The 23,399-nt window shown below is 31.7% G+C and overlaps 2 protein-coding genes across 3 annotated transcripts; one reads left to right on the forward strand and one right to left on the reverse strand.

Moving 5' to 3' along the window:
- Positions 1-5,556: 5,556 nt before the first annotated feature.
- Positions 5,557-13,219, forward strand: LOC107028391 (COP1-interactive protein 1). 2 transcript variants are annotated; one of them, XM_015229443.2, is made up of 4 exons: positions 5,601-5,704; positions 7,108-7,266; positions 8,644-8,827; positions 9,007-13,219. In XM_015229443.2, the coding sequence occupies exons 3-4, from the start codon at positions 8,734-8,736 to the stop codon at positions 12,942-12,944; spliced, it is 4,032 nt and encodes a 1,343-aa protein (XP_015084929.1). In that variant the 5' UTR covers positions 5,601-5,704; positions 7,108-7,266; positions 8,644-8,733; the 3' UTR covers positions 12,945-13,219. The 2 variants fall into 2 exon arrangements, with proteins under 2 accessions (XP_015084928.1, XP_015084929.1); XM_015229442.2 differs by lacking the exon at positions 7,108-7,266 and having other exon boundaries at positions 5,557-5,704.
- Positions 13,220-13,939: 720 nt separating this feature from the next.
- LOC107028830 (mitochondrial adenine nucleotide transporter ADNT1-like) lies at positions 13,940-20,604 on the reverse strand. The gene is made up of 8 exons (XM_015230043.2): positions 20,283-20,604; positions 18,235-18,283; positions 17,553-17,716; positions 16,290-16,327; positions 15,957-16,069; positions 15,758-15,871; positions 14,480-14,824; positions 13,940-14,305 (listed from the first exon to the last, which is right to left on the reverse strand). Exons 1-8 carry the CDS (start codon positions 20,447-20,449, stop codon positions 14,222-14,224), a joined length of 1,074 nt encoding a protein of 357 aa, XP_015085529.1. The 5' UTR covers positions 20,450-20,604; the 3' UTR covers positions 13,940-14,221.
- Positions 20,605-23,399: the final 2,795 nt, after the last annotated feature.

Raw genomic sequence — 23,399 nt, forward strand, 5'->3', positions numbered from 1 at the left:
TTGACAGTACTACACTCTGCTCAACTTTGATTTGATTATTTGTTATATCTTTAACTGATATTTGCGCTCAATCTACTGATATTGAGTGCGAATTACTCTTTATAAGCTGTGATAAAATATATAACAACTTATCGATAAACAATTTAAACATACATAGATTATAAACAAATCATTAGAAATTTCACCAAAGATTTTCTTATAACTTTGAAATAACTCCATCTTATGATTAATGTTTTACATCTTTGATGACTAGAAGTTATATGACAAGTCATGCTCTAATCCAAGATCATTATACAAATATAATCATAGGTGTTCCACTACTAATTAACAATGTGCTAAGAAAGGACCAAACATATTTAGGAGTCCGGAGCCTAAAGGGTATAAAATGTTAATAAAATTTCCAAAATGGTATATGAATATTTATTTTAACCAAAAGGGCAAAATCGCTGGAAGGGCAGCGACTTTGCTTGCCGGAAAAAGTAAAATCGTTGCCTTGGCAGCGATTTCTAAAATATTTTTTTAAAATAATTTTTTAATAAATCGCTCCCTAAAGAGCGATTTTCTTAATTTTTTATTTGAAATTAAAAAAAAAAATTAAAAAAATAGGAGCAAATCGCTGCAAGTGCAGCGATTTGTCTCCAATTTTCTTTTATATTTTTTAAAATCAATTTTTTAGAAAAATTTTCATTGCTACTTATTTTTAAAAATTATTAAAAAAAATTATTTTGGAATAAGTAGTAGAAAAATTTAAAATTAAAATTTCTTTAAAAAATTTAAAATTTAATTTTAAAAATTGTAAAAAAAAATTAAAAAAATTGATTGGAAAAATAAAAATTAAAATTAAAAAAATTGATTGGAAAAAATTGAAAAAAATTTGGAGACAAACTAAGAGCAAATCGCTGCAAGTACAACGATTTGTCTCCAATTTTTTTTTGTTTTTTCCAATCCATTTTTTTATTTTTCCAATCAATTTTTTTAATTTTTTTTTACAATTTTTAAAATTAAATTTTAAATTTTTTAAAGAAATTTTAATTTTAAATTTTTCTACGACTTATTCCAAAATAATTTTTTTTAATAATTTTTAAAAATAAGTAGCAATGAAAATTTTTCTAAAAAATTGATTTAAAAAAATATAAAAGAAAATTGGAGACAAATCGTTGTACTTGCAGCGATTTGCTCCTTTTTTTTTTATTTTTTTAATTTCAAATAAAAAATTAAGAAAATCGCTCCTTAGGAAGCGATTTATTAAAAAATTATTTTTTTAAAAAATATTTTAGAAATCGCTGCCAAGGCAGCGATTTTACTTTTTTCGGCACGCAAAGTCGCTGCCCTTCCAGCGATTTTGCCCTTTGGTTAAAATAAATATTCATATACCATTTTGGAAATTTTATTAACATTTTATACCCTTTAGGCTCCGGACTCACATATTTAGAGTGTATAAGTATAAAAACATACTATTGTTTATTAGTTTTGAGGGTTTTTTGATGATAAAAATATAGTAACTCAAATGTATATCAAACTATTAGTGAGGTGACCTAAAAGCCAATATAGCCAAAAGTCATTTATCTATTTTGCTCAAACAAACAATACGATGACATTTTCACTAAACAGTCATTAGGCATTTTGTCAAAGATTATAGTTAGACAATTGCATCACTATAAAGACAACTTGGTCTTTTTCTTTTACTTTTGAGTTTTGAATATTCACATTGAGGTCTGATTAAATTTGACTTCGCATATTACATGACTCAATTTTGATATGGCGCCTCCAACACAAAAAAAGAGAAGTATTGGAAACCAACGCTAAATTAGGCGTGAATTATTAGTTTCATTCCTGAAATATTAACAGTCTTAAAAACACATATTTAATTGACTAACTGAACTTAAATACACCCTCGACCTTGTAACATGAGTGATATACCTCCTAAACTCTTGTCAACTTTAAGGGTATTTTCAATCGTTCTTTCGCCAAATTTAATTTATCAAGTTAATGAGAATCTTTGTAAGACGGTCGATAGTCAAGAACAAAACTAAATAATTTATATTAAATTCAAAAATATTTATAATACTTCTTTTAAAAAGTTATTCCCAAAAAGCTCGAACTTCGTAACTCTAATCGAAGACGGAGAAATCATCCTATCAGTATCCAGGTTAATAATATAGAGACAACTTAGTTATCCCCGTTGGCCACCTAAACTTTTTGTATCTTACCATAATCTTTTTTTCAGATGTCATAATTGTCTCTTATGCATGTGCAAGTGTACTGAAAGTCTGAAACTAATTTATTTTTGGCCAATAAGATTCTATTAAGTGTTCTACGTAACGTTTTGGGGTGTTAATTATTTCTTAGTTTTACGTTTCATAAAATAAAAAAAAATAAAAAAATTGTAGTAGTATAGTCAATTTTTTAGTTTTAATTAGTTACATTTATTTCTCAATCTTTCTGAAGTTTTCAATTCATAATTGAAACTCGACTAAAAGTAAGGTAAATTATAACTTTTTATATAATTTAAAATACTTAAAAATTATTTGAGATCGGAAAAAATTATTTTATTACCGAAATAGTTACAATATAATTTTATAAAGGCTATAACAAAGAAAAAGATAATTTTTTTCTTAAGAATTTAGAGATTGATGGGTGCATTTTGTACAAAGGAATAACTTTTTTTCTTAAAAACTTAAATGATTGTCTTATTTATTTTTTTATTTTGATAAGTGAACAATAAAAATAATTTAAAATACTTATATAAAATCTAAAAAACAATATATCAGCCCGAGGCTAGTAGGATTTCTTCATTAACAACATGGTACATGCATTAGATTCTGCCATATATTTAAAAACATTTATATTGAATTGTGTATTATTTATTTTATATCTTTTTTAGTGGGGAGAAGGGACCGGCTCGGATTTAGGGACAATTAAAGCTTTCAAAATAAAATATAATGGAGGGTTTTACTTTGATCTAATTTTACTTTTATATTAGATGTTTATTTTTGAAAAATATTAAATAATTTATCATCTTATATCTATTTACATTTATTATTAAGTAACATAATTATTTTGTATTCACATTTTATTATTTTATTAAATTTTTTTGAAAATGTACATGTCAAGTCAATCATGATTCATGTACATATAAAAATGAATAGGGGAGTACCATTACAATGATCAATACATCATCTTTCATAAATTTTACTTTTTTTCTTTATTTTTATTTGTTTAATTTGGACTTTTTATGCTGTGTAAAAAAAAATAATTGAATTGAATTTTCTTTTAATAAAAACAAGGAGTAGACTTGGATTCTAAATTTTTAGGAAGCTATATTTTGCATTAACATGAAAATCATTTATCACATGTGTAGTTTTTCGCTCTATTTAAAAAACAATTCAAATAACAAATTATATCACATTTGAATTAAGCAATAAATATTATGAAGGATAAAAAAGAAAATTACAATGAACGATTAGAGTTAATTAATTGTAAATAGTAACTCTTTACTTGTGAAGAGTGCAAAAGCATTGTGCATTAATCAAATGCTAGTTGTAACAGTCATAAGTCATTATTAATCATGTTGTAAATTTATCAAGTTTATTGACAGATGCAATTAGTACTAGACAAAAATACACTCGCAATTTCATCAATTCAAAAAAAGTTTTAACGACTATGTAAATCATCATTAATCACGCTTATATTGATAGATGCAATTAGTACTAGACAAAAATATACATAATTATGCACCATTTCAAAGCAAGTTATAACGATTATATGAGTCATAACTAGTCACGCATTAAGTCAACTATAAACTTACATTGATTATCGACAGATAATCTCAATATAAAAAAATTAAACATTAGCTATGCACCAATTCAAAGATACACATATACGCACGCTCTCTCGCTCTCTCGCACATATATAATAAAAATCCATCATAAATTAATTAATCTTAAATTACTTGCTAGTTGATATTATCACTATACAAAATAACATATTCTTGCATTAACATGAAACCAATTATCATAGGTGTAGTTTTTGCTTTATTTAAAAGACAATTTCAAATAACAATTTATATCACATTTGAATTAAACAATAAAAATTGTGAAGGATAAATAAGACGTTACAATGAATTATTAGAGTTAATTAATTACAAATAGTAACTCTTTACATGTGAAGAGTACAAAAACATTTTGCACTAATTAGAAGCAAGTTGTAACATTTATATAGGTCATCATTAATTACGTCGTAAATTAATCATGTTTATACTGATAGATCCAATTAGCACTACACAAAAATATACGCAATTATACACCAATCCAAAGCAAGTTATAATAACTATATAAATCTTTATTAATCACACTTATATTGATAGACGCAATCAGACAAAAATATACACAACTATGCACCATTTCAAAGCAAATTTTAACGGTCATATGAGTCATCACTAATCACGCCGTAAGTTAACTATAAGCTTACATCGATGACAGATAATCTCAGTATAAAAAATTACATAATAGCTATGCACCAATCCAAATATACACAACGCATGCCTGTTGCACGCCCTTGCACGCACACATATATAATGAAAATCCGTCATAAATTAATTAATCTTAAATTACTTGCTAGTTAATACTATCACTATACAAAATAACATAATAACTATGCACTATTAAAAATCTAGCTATAATAGACTATATGAATCAACATTGATCACATCGTTTAGTTCATATCTATATCATAGAAAATTAATGTAGATTGATTAATATAGCTGATACAATTGTCGTACAAAAACACATAAAACAATGCATCAATCCACAACAGGTTCTAACGGCTATATTTATATTATGAAAATTCAGCATAAACTAATTAAACCTTACATTAATTATCAGTTAATACTATCAAAATACAGAAAAAAAATCAAAATACAGAAGAAATAACATAACAAATATGCACCAATTCACATCCGATTGTAATAGTCTAAATGAGTCAGCATTGATCACTTCATTCAGTTCATATCTATATTATAAAAAAATATATTAATTGCCGAACAATCAAAATCTCTTTCTTTTATGCTCACTTAAATTTGATAATATAAACAAGCTCACACACGAGCAAAATTTACACTATTAACATATATAAAGCATATCTAAAAATAACAATTAATTATAGATTACACTTATATATAACTTAATTAATTAACTATGTACTATAATAAAACCAAGGCAAACACTGTGATTAGACACAGAATATGATTGTGGAATAATACCACAAACAATGACCTGTTTCAAGCCAAACCACAAGGCTACCACTTAAAATAATTTAATTAAAATAGCAATAAAAACAAAAAAACAAAAATAATGGTGTTCTTGTAATATAACAAATATCAAAAGGCAATTTAGATTCAATAAAACTCCAAAGATTCCATCTTCTTTTTCTTCAAAAATAATTTGAAGTTAGAAATGCTGTGCCAGTCGCTTTTAACCTTATAAGGGCTCCATAAAACAGACAAATATACTTTCCCCCCTCAACTTTTCACTATTTCAAAAGTGACCTGCTTTGTATTACAGTCTGTACTATAAAGCCTCTCTTCTCTTTTTTTTGTTCCTTCTCTCTCTCATTCCTCAAATTTGAAAAACTGCTTTTCGATTTCATCATTCTCTCTCTAAATTTGTTTATCCAGTTTTGCTTTGCTTCAAGCTGTAGTTTACAGGTACGGTTTTGAACTTCCTGAACTTATTTTTGAGATTACTGTTAATTGTTGTTGTTTTTGCTTGTGTTTTGATGTTAATCTACTTAATTTTGTGATTTTGTTTGTGTTTTGATAGTGAATCTACTTAGTTTTGATTGTTCTTAGTTGTAGAGATTGCGAGAGGTTCAACTTTTGATGTTGATGTTCATTTTTGGTAATTTTTTCAATGCTTTAGCCTTGATTGTTAATCTGCTGAATTTTGATTGCTCTCCGTGTAGAGATTGTGATCGAGTTTATTGTTTTCGGATTTATTTGATTAGTTCATGAAGTTTTGTTGTTTGAGACTTGTTAAGTGAGTCTCTGATTCGTGATTTGGATGCAATGATTGAGAATTTGAGAGTTCATAGCTGATTAAGCTTTGATTCGATGAAGTTGTTGCTCGAATCTTCGGTTTCAATGATTTTGGTCGAATCGATGAGTTTTACTGAGTTTCTTCGAGGTTAGTTATGCTTTGCTATTGGATTTCAATCGTCTTTCTCGTGCTATGTGAACAATTTTCTCGCTGTTTCACTGCTCATTTGATGAGCTTTCTCTCCGCCTTCTAATAATTTTGTGATGAATTTTTGTTTCTGTGTTCTGTTTGATTTATCTGATAAGTATGAATCAGATCGCAAGTGTTCCGTATGATTTGTTTCTTCATTCATATGAACTTACTGTTCCAAATTTGTTCATAAATTTTGAACGAATTTGGAATCCGTAAGGTTCTTATTTTTTTTTGTATTCAGTGGAGACTGAACAGAGAATTCACTACACTTTGCTTTACTCTTTAACCTTTTTTTTTTTTTTTGGAATGGTGTTAATTGTTAGTAGTGACATTTAGCTGACTATATTTTAGTAGTAATAGAAAAATAAAAGAAACGAAAAACGAAGAATAGTTGGAACGTAAAGAACATGTCACGTCTGTTATTATCTAGCTGGCATTTTTATTTTTCAAAGTAGGCTGACCTTTGTTTTACCTGCACGCTGGTCATAAACAGCCAAAATATAAATCTGTGATTGCCCAAACCAAAAATTGGATCTGTCAGTGCGAAATTTGATCTAGAGAGAGGCAGGTGTGAATATAAATTAATAGAATTATAATACGAATAAACATAAGGTAGAGATAAAAAAAACAAATTCTTGAACTATGTTTAATTATTTTTAATAAAAAATATATAAGATGTAGAGTACATTTTTAGCATTTTAAGTAAAATTATTTTTAAAAAATAAAGAATTCAAAAAGTGTAAATGCTTTTGACTTCATTTTTAAATACTTTTGATTTGAAGGAAGGGGAATATGCTGTTTCCCTCCATTTTTACCTAAAATGATTGATAAAAAGTTTGGGTTGGTTGATGAATGATGATAGGCTATTTCCTTTCTGTAGGCCAATTTACGTAGGGCCTGTCGCCAGAAAACACATGTTTGGCAGCTGGAGTTAATTCTTCTTCTCCTTTTTAGCCTTTGGAATTCCAATTTCTTTTGTTGGACAGAATCTGAAAATAGATAATTGCAAAATGATTTAAGAAAACGCATGCGCATTTTGGTAAGGGATTTTAGAAAAATTGTGCAATTATTTAAGTAAATACAATATGAATAGTTGTAAGTCTTCCCTAATTTTTTATGTTAGTCCGAATACTTTACAATCCAATTAAGGGTCATTTAATTGGCAAATTAATTATTCCCGTATTGACTAGTAGATATACTTCTATTTTGCAAAATGTTTGGTTAGTTAGACTAAAATGAGATATATGTGATATAATATAAGACATATGCTTGATTTAAACAGGAAAAATTGGGATACATTTTTATTTCAATTCTTGATTTTAACGTATCCTTGTCTTTCTAAAAATTTTGATGGTTTTTTGTTTTTATCTTGGAAATAGTAATTCTGAAATTACTATTTGACATAGAGTATTATTGTATATAAAAGCAATATCACAATTATAGTACTGAACAGTCCCAAAAGAAAAGGTTGTAGCAAGTAGTAAACGAAAAAATAACTCATAATTTATTTCGAAATAATGATCCCCTTATGCAACAACCAAATGACCCCCTTTCTTAGATTCTCTGCAATTTCTTTCTTTTCCTGATGAGAATGTAGTTGAAGACTTGATGAGTGTGTTCCCCACTTTCCGGGGAGTACTACAGTATATCATGTCTAGCTGTTGGCACACAGTACCTTAAGAATACATACAGTTCAGTCTGTCTCGGTCAATGCCTTTTTCTTTTGACCTGTGAGATTGCCATTCATGAGAACGGAAAAGGCCTTTTGGTTAATGGCTAGCACAAGGATATTGAGCTGATGATCACAATTCTCATCCATGTATTATGAGATGCTTCATATTTGTTCTGATATAGTTCCTATTTATTGCTCTTGAGAATGAAGAGCTACTTAGAAGTTATGTTGTTTGGACTTTTTAAAAATAATCCATGTTTGATATTTCAAATAAACTACTTTGGAGGATCCATAAAAAAATTTCGAAGTCGTTCGAACAACGTACCTTAGAAGTGAAATTGCGTGCAGCATTAGAGAGCATCAAATTAATGCTCTTTATTACAGGAAAAAGGAGCTAACAAGAATTAGGTAGAAGAACGGAAATTGGACATGATGGAAAAGATAGTGTCCAGAATTTGAACACGTGGCCATGCTTAAAATAACTAGATTGTTGCTTAATTGACGGAATGAACGTAGGAACAATGGTCTTGTATTTTACTCGTTTAACTTCCAGATTCATAAGACTAAATATCTTATTTTCCCCTTTTATTCGACATATTGTGTTGATATTGACAATTCTTTTCTCAACTACCTTTTTAAAGAGAATCCAAATAAACTATAAATATTGGTTTCATAGAGCAATTACTTGTTTGATTCCTGTAAATTTACTGTCTCAAATCTTGACACGCCAATTTTCTTTTTCAGTACTGGAACTTATATTGTTCGGGATGGTCAAAGCCCTTTATTGTTGAAAAGACAGAGAAACAATTGACAAGTACATAAACACTTGAAGAGATGACAAAGCATCGGTTCAGGGAAAGAGTTAAATCCTTTTTTGGAAGTCATGTTGATCCTGAGAAAGATGAAGAGCTGAAAGGAACCAAAGCAGGTATATACTTATCTGGCTCAAGAGCTACTGAATCTATCTGTAAAATTGTTGGTTTTGTATGGTAACTCAGTATCTATCGTACCACGCCCACCCTTGCTATAAATAAATAGTCTAGAAAATTCTTTGGGCCCTAGTGGAATCTTCAGGCAAAGTTAACACTTGGTCCTTACATCTTGCAGAAATTGAAGAAAAAATTCAGAAGATCTTAGCCTATCTTAAAGGAGAAGATGGTGGAGATGAAAAAGAACCACTTGTTGAGGCAGTTGAAGATTTTCACAATCATTACCAATCACTGTATGCTCGTTATGATCATCTCACTGGAAAACTGAGGGATAATGTCCATGGAAAACACGAGAAAGATGGTTCTTCCTCCAGCTCAGACTCAGACTCAGACTCAGATTCAGATGGCAGTACGAGAAAAAAGGGGAAGAAAAATGGTAAACTGAAATTCACAGAAGTAACAGATGGCATCAAGGAAGAATTGGCAAGCGCAAATCTGGAAATAATTGAGTTGAAGGCTCAGCTGATGGCTGCGAAAGAAGAAAAGGACGCCTTGCAATCCGAGCACCAGAGCACTCTGAGTAAATTGCAAGAAGCAGAAACAACAATCTGCAGTTTGACTAGTGAAGCTGAAAGGTTGGAGGTGGAAAATTCAAAGCTTCTAGGTGAGACAGTGGACCTCAAAGAGAATTTGGAGAAATCTGCAAAATTAGAATCTGAATTAATGCAGAAGCTGGACGAAATGACTAAAGAAAGAGAAAGCTTACTCTTGGAGAAAGAAGCCATGGGAAACAGCATTTTAGAAGGCAATAGTACTATTGAGGAATTAAGAACCACTATGGGGCAGTTGAAGGAAGAGAAAGAAACCCTACACAGAGAACTGGAAGCCCTAAAAAGTGAACTTCCCTCAGTGAAGGAGCAACTAGATTCTGCTGAAAAAGAAATAGCTCAGCTAAGTCAAACGCAAAAGGTCACAGAGGAAGACAATTCTTCACTATCATCGAAAGTTTTACAGCTTTCAGAGGAGATAGGGCAAGCTCAACAAAAGATCCAAGACCTTGTGACTGAAGCTGACCAGCTAAAGGGGATGCTAGATGAGAAAGAAAAGGAGTTCGCTTCTCACAAGGAGATACATGATGCTCATAAAACTGAAGCATCGACTCGTTTAAGAGGTATGGAACTGGAGATTGGTTCACTGCAGTCTCAGAGATCAGAAATAGAGAAACAGAAGGAAGATGAGCTCTCTGCACTGCTGAATAAACTTGAGGAAAAGGAGGGGGAATTCTCATCCCAGATGGAAGCTCTGACCACAAAGATAAACAATATGCAGCTTGAAATTGAATCCTTAAGTGAACTGAAAGGCAAGTTGGAGGAGGAAATGGAACAACAAAGAAACAAGATGTCAGCTGAAGTTGAGGACTTAACAAACAAGGTGAATAAGAAGGACCTAGAAGTGGAGTCTCTTTGCAGCCAGAAACTTGAATTGGAAGCAGAATTGGAGAAGAAAACACAAGAAATTTCAGGATTCTCAAGTGAGATAGAGAGTCTCAAGGAGGATATAGCAAACAAATCTGCAGAGTCACTGAAAATTCTGGAAGAGAAAGAAAGTTCTCTTTCAAAAGTGAAGGATCTAGAAGTGGAGCTAAAATCACTTCAGAATCTGAAACATGAATTGGAAGAGCAGCTGACAAGCAAGGATGAGACAATTGTTCAGATGAAAAATGACAAGGAGATGATGCACGATAAAATTTCTGAAATTGAGAGGGCATTAACTGAGAGAGAAAGTGAACTAGTCATTTTAAGGAAGAACTCTGAAGATGGGGAAATTGAATCATCTGCTCAGATTGCTGCCTTAACTTTGCAGCTGAGCAATCTGCAAGAGCACTCGGAGAATCTGCTTGTTGAGAAGTCTCAAATAGAGTCTCAACTTGAGGCAAAAGCTGGAGAAGCATCAGAATACCTCACCCAGTTGGAAAAGTTGAAGGGGGAATTAGCAAGGAATACATCAGAAGGCCAGAGAATGCTGGAAGAGAAGGAAGGTCTAGTGGTACAGGTCAGGGAAGAAAAGGGAAGTCTCCTAAGCAAAATATCTGAACTGGAGAGTGCATTAGCGGAGAAAGTGGAAGAGCATGAAACCTTGCAAAAGAAGCTAGAGGAAGTGCAAAATGAAGCTTCTACTCAGATTGCTGCCTTGACTGAAGAAGTTGATAAGTTAAGGCAGCAAACAGAATTGCTGCAAACTGAGAAAAGCCAGCTGGAGTTGGTAATTGAGACAGGAAAACAAGAATTCACAGAAAGTTTGGCACAAGCAGAAAATCAGAACACCGAATTATCACAAAAGCTTGTGGATCAGGAAATAAGGCTGAAAGAGAGGGAGGAAGCATTCGGGAAGTTGGTGGAAGAGAAGGACAGTTTAGTGATACAGGTCAATGATCTCCAGGCTGAAGTGAAGTCACTTTGTGAAAAGATTAGCACATTGGAAGAAAACACAAGCAATACAAACAATGAGATCAGTCTGTTGAAGGAGGAAAAGGAAAGTTTCCTCCTGAAAATATCTGAACTGGAGAACTCATTAGTCGAGAAAGTTGAGGAGTATCAAGCCTTGCAAAAGAGACTAGAAGATGTGCAAAATGATACTTCTGCTCAAATTGTTGCCTTGACAGAAGAAGCTAATAAATCCCAGCAGCAGATAGAGTTACTGCAGACTGAGAAAGACCAGCTGACATTGGTAATTGAAGGAGGTAAACAAGAGTCCACTGAAAGTTTGGCACAAGCAGAGAGTCAGAACACTGAATTATCACAAAAGATTGTGGATCAGGAATTAAAGCTGAAAGAACAGGAGGAAGCGCTCGGGAAGTTAGTGGAAGAGAAGGAAGGTCTAGTGGTACAGGTCAATGATCTCCAGGCTGAAGTGAAATCCCTTTGTGAACACAAGAGTACCTTGGAAGAAAACATAAGCAGTGCAAACAATGAGAGCAATCTGCTGAAGGAGGAAAAGGTAAGTCTCCTAAGCAAACTATCTGATCTGGAGAATGCATTAACCGAGAAAGTTGATGAGCATGGTCAGACTTTGGCACACGCAGAGAATCAGCACACTGAATTATCAAAAAAGATTGTGGATCGGGAAATGAAGATCAAAGAACATGAGGAAGCATTTGGAAAGTTGGGCGAGGAGCACAAACAGCTTGATGGTATGCTGCAGGAGTACAAGGAAAAAATCAAACTTGCAGAAATGAAGATTGAAGAGATGACAGAAGAATACCAGAAGAATCTTGAAAGTAAAGATCATAAAATACATGAACTGGATTCCAAGATTGAAGATCTAAAGAGGGATCTAGAAATGAAAGGAGATGAAATCAGCACACTGGTGGAGAATGTTCGGAACACTGAGGTTAAGCTTCGATTAACCATTCAGAAGCTTCGGGTGACTGAACAGTTGCTCACAGAGAAAGAAGTGGACCACCAGAAGAAAGAAGAGAAGTTACTGCAACATCAAAAGTTACTGGAAGAGAGGATTGCAACATTGTCAGGAGTTATCACTGAATACAAGGAAACTCAAGCAAAAATAAAAGCAGACCTTTCAAATAAAGTAAATGACACTTTGACTCAAATGGATACATTCAATATGAAGTTCGAGGAAGACACTGGTCACCTGGAGTCCCGCATTTACGAAATATTGAATGAGCTTAAGGTTGCTTTGAACTTGATCAAAGTAACAAGTGAAGAAAAGAAGCAGCTGAATAAGGAAGTCGACACTCTAGTGCAACAACTGAATGATGAGAAAGAATGTGCATTGGTGCTAAAAGAGAAGGTTGAGGAATTAGAATTCGCAGGGAAAAACGAGGTGAGTCGGAGGGGTAGTTTGACAGAAACCGTTCACCAACTTGAAGTGAAGATAGCTACATTGCATAAAATGTTGGTGGAGAAGGATGAAAAGATGGGAGAGTATGAAAGGAAGATGAATGAAAAAGATAAGGGAATGTTAGACTTGAGTGAGGAAAAACGAGAGGCGATAAGGCAGTTGTGTATCTGGATCGATTACCACCAGAGTCGCTATGATGATCTTATAGAAAGGATCTCAACAAAGACTAAGGGAAAAAGGCAAGTAACAGCTTGAAATTCCTGTGTACATCATTTTTGCTTTTGCTTTCCTGATTACCTTAGTTTTGGTACTTCTATTTTGGAGTGATTGGTCGTTTTTTACTTCAGAAGTGATATTGTTGCTGGGCCTTAGTTTTTTGAAATACCCTTTCTTTTAGTCTGTATAGGCAAGTAATGCTACCATTTTTTCAGTACTGGAACTTCTTCATTCATTGAACATATGGGGATTAGTGGAATCGTAATATTGTGATAAGATTGTTTTTGGGATATAGAAATCTTTTCTTCACTTCATTCTACAGTGTTTTGAGTTTTTCGTATTTATACTCTTATTTGACTCTTGATTCCTTGCCATGAAGAGTTCATGGATAATTCCAATATTTTTTTTGGATAATCGAGAAATCCTTGGAAGTAAGTAGACTCGCGAACCAATACTCAATGGATATTGAGCTGATGGTTTAAGGTTAATGGATATTGAGCTGATATGGTTTAAGGTTGTAACGTGCACCTAACTCATATATCATTGACTGTGTTTTTGCTATTACACTAAAGCTTTGGAAGCAACGTGGAATTGAGTAACTTTTCCGTGAGTTTGACCTGCAATCTTATTTCACTAAGTTTGATTATTATATATAGATGAATGTTTTAAAAACGAAATTTGATCTACCGTAGGTTACATGTTATATATGAGGGGATTTGGATAATATTCGATACTAAAAGATTTGGGTTCATGTTCAAGATCTTATAGCATACAAGCACCGCTACTACAAAGAGTATTACACTCTTTGATCGTGAAATGTTGATTGCTTGTTGAACCCGTGAATTGCGTGAAAATTCTCTCACAACATGAGCAAATCAGAATAATTTTTTACATCATGTAGAAAACTGCGAAATGTAATAATTTGAATGCAGTATTTTTAGGCACAAAATATTTAGTCCAGCATGTAGCAAGAGCCAATATGCCACAAAATATGGCAGAAATAAGCAATGATAAAGTGAACCAAACAAAACAAATGGAACATAAACAGACCCAGAATTCTATTCAAATAAACGTTTCTGTAAAAATACTGGCCAAATGAGTAAATTTTGATTCCTATAATGTGAAGTGCACCTACTGCTACTTCTGGACCACTCTTTATTGTTAATATATCTCTCCAATAAAATACATAACACTGCTCAGGATCTCTCCTTTTCCAAGTCAACAAGATAACACTTACCAATAAATAACTTTACTCGCTTCTCCGAGTAAATTAACATCTAAGTACAGAAAATAACCTGAGTTTTTACTCGAACAATTCAATCAGATATCCTCATTTCCACACCAAGAATGTCTTTTACAACCTCATATGAAACAAATGCAATTGCGATAGACGGGACCACCTGAAAATAGAAGAATAGTGTCATATTAACTCGAACCGAATCACTCTCATACTAAATACAACAGAAAACATCATCTTCCGAGGCTAGCCTTATTGGAAAACCATGACAATGTCTAGGCACGGAGAGTAAGGGAAAGGAATCATTTTCGAAGAACATGTGATGGGTTACACTAACCTTGACTGAATTTGGGACCAAACCCTTATATAAAGCTCCAACTCCCTCATGACGAACTGTTTTCCTGAATGCATCTACCATACCACTATACTCTACAGGTGCGTTGGTCTTCCCATCACCAATAACAACTGAAGCAGCATTTTTCCAGCCACCCATCTGCATTCTTCGACGAATGACATCAAGAGGGTAAGCAACTGTTTGTCCAATGGTTCCAGCAACAGCACCGCAACCAAGCTTGGTCATAACACTCAATTCAGTGTCTTGAGCTAGTCCAAATGGTCGAGTTTTGACCAACCAATCTTTTAAAGATTCATATACAGCAAAGTTTAAACCTACATAAGGAATCTGCATTTTGAACTTGCATCAGCAATGGTGTCATTTGGTTAAACCTACAAATGACATGTGCTTAAATACATTGGCCATATCATTTTCCTTTAGATAAATAGATGGGAATATCTTTTCACTTAATTGTTTTTTCTCTTTCTACCTTTCTTGATAAACCATTCCACTCTTGCTAACATCTTAACACAATCTTCTGAGAAAATTAGGCAAATAGTGTAGAAGCTTAAGCTGCTTGATGTTTGGATGTGAAGATCAAGTAAATCATGCTGACAGTTAACCGTGAGGAAAAAAGGTGGAATATGCGCATAGAGTCAGACAGTTCTTTATATAAAAAACTTGATGAGAGTTTGAAAACAACAGAATGTCCAATTTTAAGCACTATTCGACAAGAGGGCTCAATCCTAAGGACTTCAAGCTAGCATCTAAAAGACAATCTCTTAGTGAGTTGCTAAATGGATACCTATAGGCTATAGGCAATCACTATGTAGCTTAATGTACAATCAATCTCTCCTAACGCTCAGAATATTCAATATTAGTCCTTTTGAATAAACTGGCATATCCTCATCTCTTAACAGAAATTCTTTTGTTAACACTTATTGAACAAAAATGCAACTAAATGACTCATTACACAACCAATATTATTATTACTGAAATATGAGGTCTTATATACCAAAAATCATTGAAAGAACTATAGTGTACCATGTCCATAGAAAGGGGGTATCCTGTTTAGTTTAGTGAATGACGGGGAAAGACTATTCTCATGACTTAAATTTTGGAGGAAATAATCCACGCGTAATCAGATAATGCGAAGCACTCAAAGTGAGATGGACACACAAGTAACAAAATGATCAAAAGGAGTATAATTTTAGGTTGAGACAGAAGCCATGTGCTTCTAATTTTGAAACTATAGCAAGTCAAATCAAAATCATCACTTACAACACCTATTACAGAAGGGAGCCATCCTTTGTACAGGGCACGCGGGCCTTCTTCAACAAAAACTGTTCTAAGAGCATGAAATATCCCTCTGTAGTGACTAGGAGATTTATCTGTCTGCAAAGAGAAGCAGAAACATTACAAATTAACAAGAACCTGGAAAACTAAGCTCATTTCCATACACAATCCACAGATGCAATACCTGGACAGTAATTCGGCCTCGTACCAAGTCCATTGGGTAAGTTGCTGACATTGCAATGATGCCAGCACATGCTCCAGCACCAAGGCGTAGAAGAGGAGTAAGTTCAGCATCCTCTGCAGCAGATAAGAGAAAATACAGTTAATATGGCAAAATAAGTATATGAACAAGCTTAGACTCATAAATTGCTATAACTAGGTAGAGCTATAAGTATATTTCACAACAAAGATTTTGCAGCATAATCTACGAACGAAGAATTAGCTTAAGTTTTGATAGCAGATGTGGGCAGAGAAAGAGATAGGATGAAGAAAAATTTGGCTAGTTAGTTGATTGTACCATTTCCAGTTTGCTGCCGGTAAAACCATAAGATTCCCCTGCAACATTTTTAAATGATAAACAGAGAAGATATTAGAGTTCATAAGCCATAAAAAATAAAAAAAAAAAGCTACATTAGATATAAGAGAATTTATATGTTATTTTAGATGATTAGTAATCTGAAAAACTCATATTCTCTCAGTCAGGGTATCACATTAAACTCTTGTGCAAACTATAATATTTGGAATTTCATATCCCTTGCACAATCAATTTCATTCTCAAATATGACAACTGTCAAATAATCAAACTGCTTCCCCGCCTATAAATGCTTTCTCATAACCTTCCCCAACATCAAAGAAAGAAGAAATTTCTTTTTCCTGAGAATTGGTAATTGTATTAACAACAATGAAGGAAAACTCCCCCACCACAATCCTCCAAATAATTTTTTTAAAAAGAATTAGATCTCAAAACGGATTAAAAAGAAAAGGGATATCAGCATCCAAATCAACTTATCCTCTTGCATTTTAAGTTTGATAGAGGAACTAACAACTAGTCAATCAAATTCATTTTTTCTGCTTCTGGAATCAGACTAGCTAATAACAAAACTAAAGTAGTATGTTTAAGTCCCCTGATCATAAATTTACATAGGAATTAATATGAAAACTTTACAGGCTTGCAATGATCAAGAATTTGACCTTTGTATCAAGTGCATTGATCATTTGATACAGGATTAGCCAAAACATTTCTGGAATTTTAGTTTTTTGGATAAGGTAAATATTCCAAAACAATTCCTGAACAAAAAATATATTTTCTTTGTGAGTGGTAACTTGCATCTTTCAGCATTATTACTGACCTCTTTTCAACCACAAAATTTGAATGAACAACTTCTAACTGATCTATTCATCTCACCAAGTCACTGAAAGCACTCTTCAATTAGTCAGACTTCTGTGCAGAACCCAGTACTCATCCTAGTTATTTGACCTTGCATTCTTTCAACGCTCAATTTCAATTTCCCAAATCAATCCCCAAGTTGATAATAATACATGTTAAGAATAAATTCAGAGACCGACAAAAGAAAAATATGTCCCGCTAATCCAAATATTAATGTGGTAGAGTATCTCAGAATTCAACAAGTTAAAGTAATGTTCTTTACAATAATAATTTCTACAAATCAACAAACTAGAATGGAGATGTACAATGGCAATTCAAAAGAGATTTTTATTTGAATGTGATGTATAAGGAGTTGCATTTAACATTCTTAGAGAAAGAAGTGGCATGGCTTACTTGGATGCTTCCTCATAGCTGAAGAACTTGACGGCAGAGTTTGGAACAATGCGGGCACAATTAGTACCATTTCCTTTGAACATGCCCCGGAGACCCTCAGTTCTCCATATATATTTCAACCCCTGAACTGTTCCATTGTATTTTATACTGTGAGAATTCTGAACCTGCACTTCAGCGAACAAAGGTCAATGTAACATCCTTGTAACCTATGGTGTGTGTTTAGAACTATTTACATGTTAATGCATCTATATAAATTCTACTTTATATGATCACACTCACTCATGTAAATTAGTAAGTACACAAATAAGTTTATTGTGCAGACTCCTTAATACAAAATTATAGTTAACTGAAAATTCATGTTTGATATCTAATGACATCACTTGTCAAATAACTATATAATAATTAAATTGAGAATCACCACTCTTAGCCAAGTTGGTTCATGAAACTAAAATCTAATTGGAACATTTTGTTCTGAATACTCAATTGGGTTCTCAATCAGTATCTTACGATGCTAAAAGATGCATAATTTGGGTATACATCTCGATATAGGTCACTCATATACTTTGCAGGAACAATTTTACATGTAGATCTCCACTCACTTCATTTATGAGAAAATCTGCAAGGATATACAGAAGAAACATCACATGTAAGAAAGCTTCAAAGAATCACTTGGAATATTTACCTGGAGCAGGATTTTAAGCCTTTCCAATGGAGCAACTGCAGTGCGTGACCTGTAACACAAGAATAAAATTCAACTTGTACTATTATGAAAATAGGGGAGAAGGGCAAGAAATGCATTTAACCTGTTGTGATATGTCATTATCCTCAAAATCAAGAATTAATTCATAAGCAATGAAACTACGCCATGCAACGGATCCTTTAACAAAATGATAGTGTGAAAGGAACACCTCTGGGAGTTACTTTTTAAGTAGATTTGGGATGTTAATGAGGTAGTCAGAAATGCAACAAGTGAATCCCACTTTCCTTCTACTTTTCTCCTTTCAGACAACAAAAAGAGGAGAAAATTAAAAAGAAACATATCACATCGTTGTCTGTGGAAGCATAAAAGCACATGAAGAAATGCAAAACCATGTACCCCACAGCCCTCCAGTCATTTCATTTTCTTCCCAGAATCCAATATCTGAATGAAACTCAAGTAGGGTCTATAACGCAGTTCTCTTCCTGTTTCTTATGATGACAGTTTTTTTTCTCTTTCCTTTTCTCGTGTCCCCTTTCCTCCATCTATGCAGGAGGTTCCTTCAATAAAATCTACTAGATAATGGAACAAAGGACATCTCATTAATTGATTCTTTTGTAACATGCCAGGCAGTCGACCTCTAGTTACCCTTTGCATAATTAGCATTTACTTGCTTCTATATAACACAACTAAGATGCTCGCATCTTAGCTAAAAGAAAAAACTTGGTTTTACTTTTAAATATTTTTTAAGATTGTTTGTTAATGCTTTTGATATTTCATATACTTATCCAGCTATCTGGATAAGCCATATTAATTGTTTCCAAACGCCTCTTGTTTCCCTTGCTTCTCCTTCTATTTTTTTCCAAGTATGTTCTCTTGGTTGTATTCCAGAAAACAAGAACCCTTGAGTCATCTACGTTTCCTCTTTCTACTTTTATGCCAGAGGCCAACCTTTACGAGAAAAAGTGCTCTCATAATTACGTTATGTCACCTACAAAAAATGCATCTTTTGTTTATGTATCTACACAATTATCTCTTTATATCACCCTAGACCAGTATACTATGAAATTTTAGCATATTCAAAATTCTTTGTTACTCCAAAACCATATTAATTTCACAAAAAATCCAAAGAAAACTCTTGTTATCTCATCATGTTTAAAAAGCTCAATATCATCATTTACAAATATGCGCCAACAGCAAATGAGATTCTCATTACTGTCTATCACCTTGCAACCATATCAGACAAAAAAGGAAAATTAGTTTTTATTGATTGGTTAAGTCAAGCATATGTAAACAGCAAATGTAAATTTGTGCTACTAATGCCGTGAACAGCCAATCATCATATGTAAAAATAGGATAGGTTCGTTCTATAGTCATCAGGGCCTCCTAAAACGATCTACTGAATTCATCAAGTTGTTCCCAAGGATCAAAATAGCTACTCGCTTGGCCAAGGTCCTTCAAACACATCATACACTACACAGGTGCTGTCTATCTCTCTTCTGAATCGTATCAGAACAATAAAAAGGAAAAAAGAAAGAAATAACTGATAATAAACGAGTATAAACTAGAAATTGCAAACCTAGATCACTTTATTATTTGGAACTATTTGTAATAACTTAATTCAATCTAGGTAGCATCAATATGAAATTTTCACTAATGTCAATGGTCTTCCTAAATAAATCAGAGATAAATACCACAGACGAAAAAACAAGTACACACAGGAATCAGCGAATGCAAATTATTATTATGTTTTTAGTTCTTCTATACTAAATTAAGATCAAGCCTAAGTAATCAATACTGTTTATCAGCTAAAAACTGTTAACCAAACGAGTATAAACTAGAAACAGCAAATGATTTTTTTTCCTTTTGAACTATTCGTAACATATTCAAAATCTAGTATAACTTCAAATAAAATTTTCGTTTCTGTTAATCGAATTCATTCATACCTTAACAGAGAAAAAGAAAAGGACTAATAATAAAGGAATATGCAGTAGAAAATAGCACAAGGAAAAAGCGAAGGATAGAGAACTGACACTCCACCGGCGATTCCACCAGCAGCGAGAGACTTGCATACACTGAAAATAGCAGCATGACTCGGAGCTTTAACACCTTCGCTCGCCATTTTAGCTTCTTCAGCCAGATTGACGATTGTAGTAACAGCACTTTCGCTTCTCTTACCTACCACATCCTCCGACGCCATCCTATAACTCGCCGGAACCCTAGAGAAACGCTAGTCGCAGTACTCGTCAGTGTGCGCCGGCGATCGAGAGAGAAGAGGAGGGAAGGGAAGCAGTGGATTTTATTGGTGCTTTCCTTGAGAAATGGGCAAATACCAAAAAAAAAAAAATAGAATTTGTATTATTATGTGGTGCATTATATAATGGATAAAGATTCACTTAATATATACTTATTTATAATTATTAGTATAATTATGAGATAATATTAAATTAAATTTATATTTACTATTGATATCATTAATTTCAACATAATCTATTAAAATGAAGAAATTAGTTATCTCATAAGTCTAAGTAGAAATAATTAATTTCATAAGATATCCGTTGTTATATTAAAGGACTAAAAAAAGAGTTTAATCTCTTTTTCTATCTATTAAAAAATATTCTATCTTAATTTATAAAATGAAAAATATTTATGACCTATATTTTGTGTAATTTTGATCAAATGAAAAATATTAAGAATGTTATATATCATTTATTACTTTGGACAACTATTTTTGAATTGAAAAAGTATAATTTGATCTAAATATTTTTTTTTCAGGTTTATTTGTATATTTGAAAATTAAAATTTTTTGATTAATTTTTAAAGTTGAATTCATTAAACTAATTTATTATTTAAAATTTAAATTTACATGATTGGAAAATACGATAAACTATAATTGATTTTTTAAAGCAAAACGTAACAAGTAAAACTGAACGAAGAAAGAAAAATTGAATAATTTTTTCTTTTGTTAAACTTTAGATTTAATATTGTCCAAAATATTACCAAATAGTATTTTTCTTATTAGCCAAATTTAAAAATAATTTTAAATTATAATCAAAAGTTTATCGTTCTTCTCTCAAGAATTTAAGCACGTGAAATTATTTATTTCATTTTTAAAAGTTAGTTAATTAAAGAAAATTTGGAGATAGATTTACTAATCACAAATTAAGTAATTTTGGTTAATATTTAATTAAACAAATTTAGATGTTTTCCGTTAAATGAAACAACTTGTATCTTCCAATTTCGTTTTGGTCAAAAGTTTGATACATCCCCTTTAATTTAAATTAATATTTTTTATGCACAAATAATTAATACTCGAACTCTTTTTACGTTATATAAACTAATAATACATTAATTTGCACGATATATAAATTAATAATGCATTATTTTTCAAGTAAGTTTGGTAGTGAACTGTAATATTCTCAAGAATCTATTACTTTATATTAATGTAGATATTTTATTTATTTTTAAATAGTAACTATTTTATTCTTTAATCTTTAATGCTAAATGTGGCCAATAAATTATGTTAGTTTTGGATATACATAATGATGACACGTCGAAGTTAGGGTGGGCCGGGTCAGTTGAAAACGGGCTTCAGTTCCAGTTTGGTATAGAAAGTCGTTTTCAGTGTTAATTTGGTTACTAATTTTTGACTTTATTATATCACAAATTTGTTTCGATCACATAAATTGTTTTTGTGATGTTCAAATTAAAAAATGATTTGGTTTATTTTTGTGATGTTTAAATTAAAAAATGATTTGGTTATTTTTAGTTTTATCGTTAAGGGTCTGACTGATACGATAGATCTAAAATAACTAATTGTTAGATTAATTTTATGATGAAATTATTTCATATTTGATTGTAATAAATTAGTGAGATACTTAAATTTATTTTACGTTGCATTGGAAGGAAGATAACAATCAATGGGACAACTAATCTCGGAATAAATTATTTCCTCGTCATGTGAGCCTTTGAAGAATCTTAAGTCATTTATAGGTGAATAATTATATTCTTAAGTATTTTAATAGAAATTTATAAAACGTTTCTGATTTCGTTTCTCTTGATTAGTATGTTCACACGAGCATCTAAATATTCGTATTTTTTGCTAATTCTTCTTCTAACGCGAGAGTTTTTAATAAATCGTGCTTAAACCTAACATTTTTTTTTTTAATTGTTATTTCCTATTTTATTTATGGGACTGCGTTGTAGCTTATGTGTAGAATTTGTATTAAATTGTCCTTGGGAATGTCGATAGTCAACTGGTTACACTTTAATTGAATTATAATAGTTGTAATAAATTTGTTGCCTAACAACTTGTTATTATATTGCCTAACGATTTGTTTCAGACTTCATTACGTATTATTTTATAAATATGTGATTATTTTGAATATATTTATTAATTTTTATTTTTATTGTCGCAACGAATAATAAAAGAGTTTGTTATTTCTTCAATAATTTGTGATCTCTATTTGACCTTCTAGTAAAATTCGAATTCAAATAAATTTTGATCCTCTATTAGAGAAAAAAGAATGAACGGATTTTATAGAATTTCAATAAATTCTTCGATTTCTTCTTGAAACTAATGAATAATCATTTGCTTCTTAAATTATGTGAATAGTCATGACATAAAGAAATATTCAAAAAGACACGTCGAAAATTTGCATGATTCTATCTCTTTTCGTTCTGCTTGAAGAAAGAGATCATATTTTATAGTATTATAATATAAGTATTATTTTAATATTGTTTTAAATATAATATTTGAGTTGATTATGTTATTTTTCTTATGACACAATGTCATTAATCATTATAAATAATTTTTTGAATAATAAACCTCCAAGATTATACAACAACAAAAAAAAGATATTAAATAATTTTAAGAGGGAGGGAAAGAAAAAGAGATAGCAACACAATCGCACCAAATTAGACATGAAACTTTCAATGTTATATAGCAATAAATTTAATACTGTAATATAATAAAATTTAAATAACGGTCAAAATAAATATAAGTTTAATAAAAAAGATTTAAAAGTATCCATCGACATGTGTGTTGATCACGTTAAATGTTGAAATAACTTGAAAATGATGGTCCTCAATGTTGTTATGTGGTTGTTAATTCTTTTAGGTTCACTCACTTATTAATTTAGCAACTTCTT

The sequence above is a fragment of the Solanum pennellii genome, chromosome 8 (assembly GCF_001406875.1).
Source record: "Solanum pennellii chromosome 8, SPENNV200".
Lineage (NCBI taxonomy): Eukaryota > Viridiplantae > Streptophyta > Magnoliopsida > Solanales > Solanaceae > Solanum > Solanum pennellii.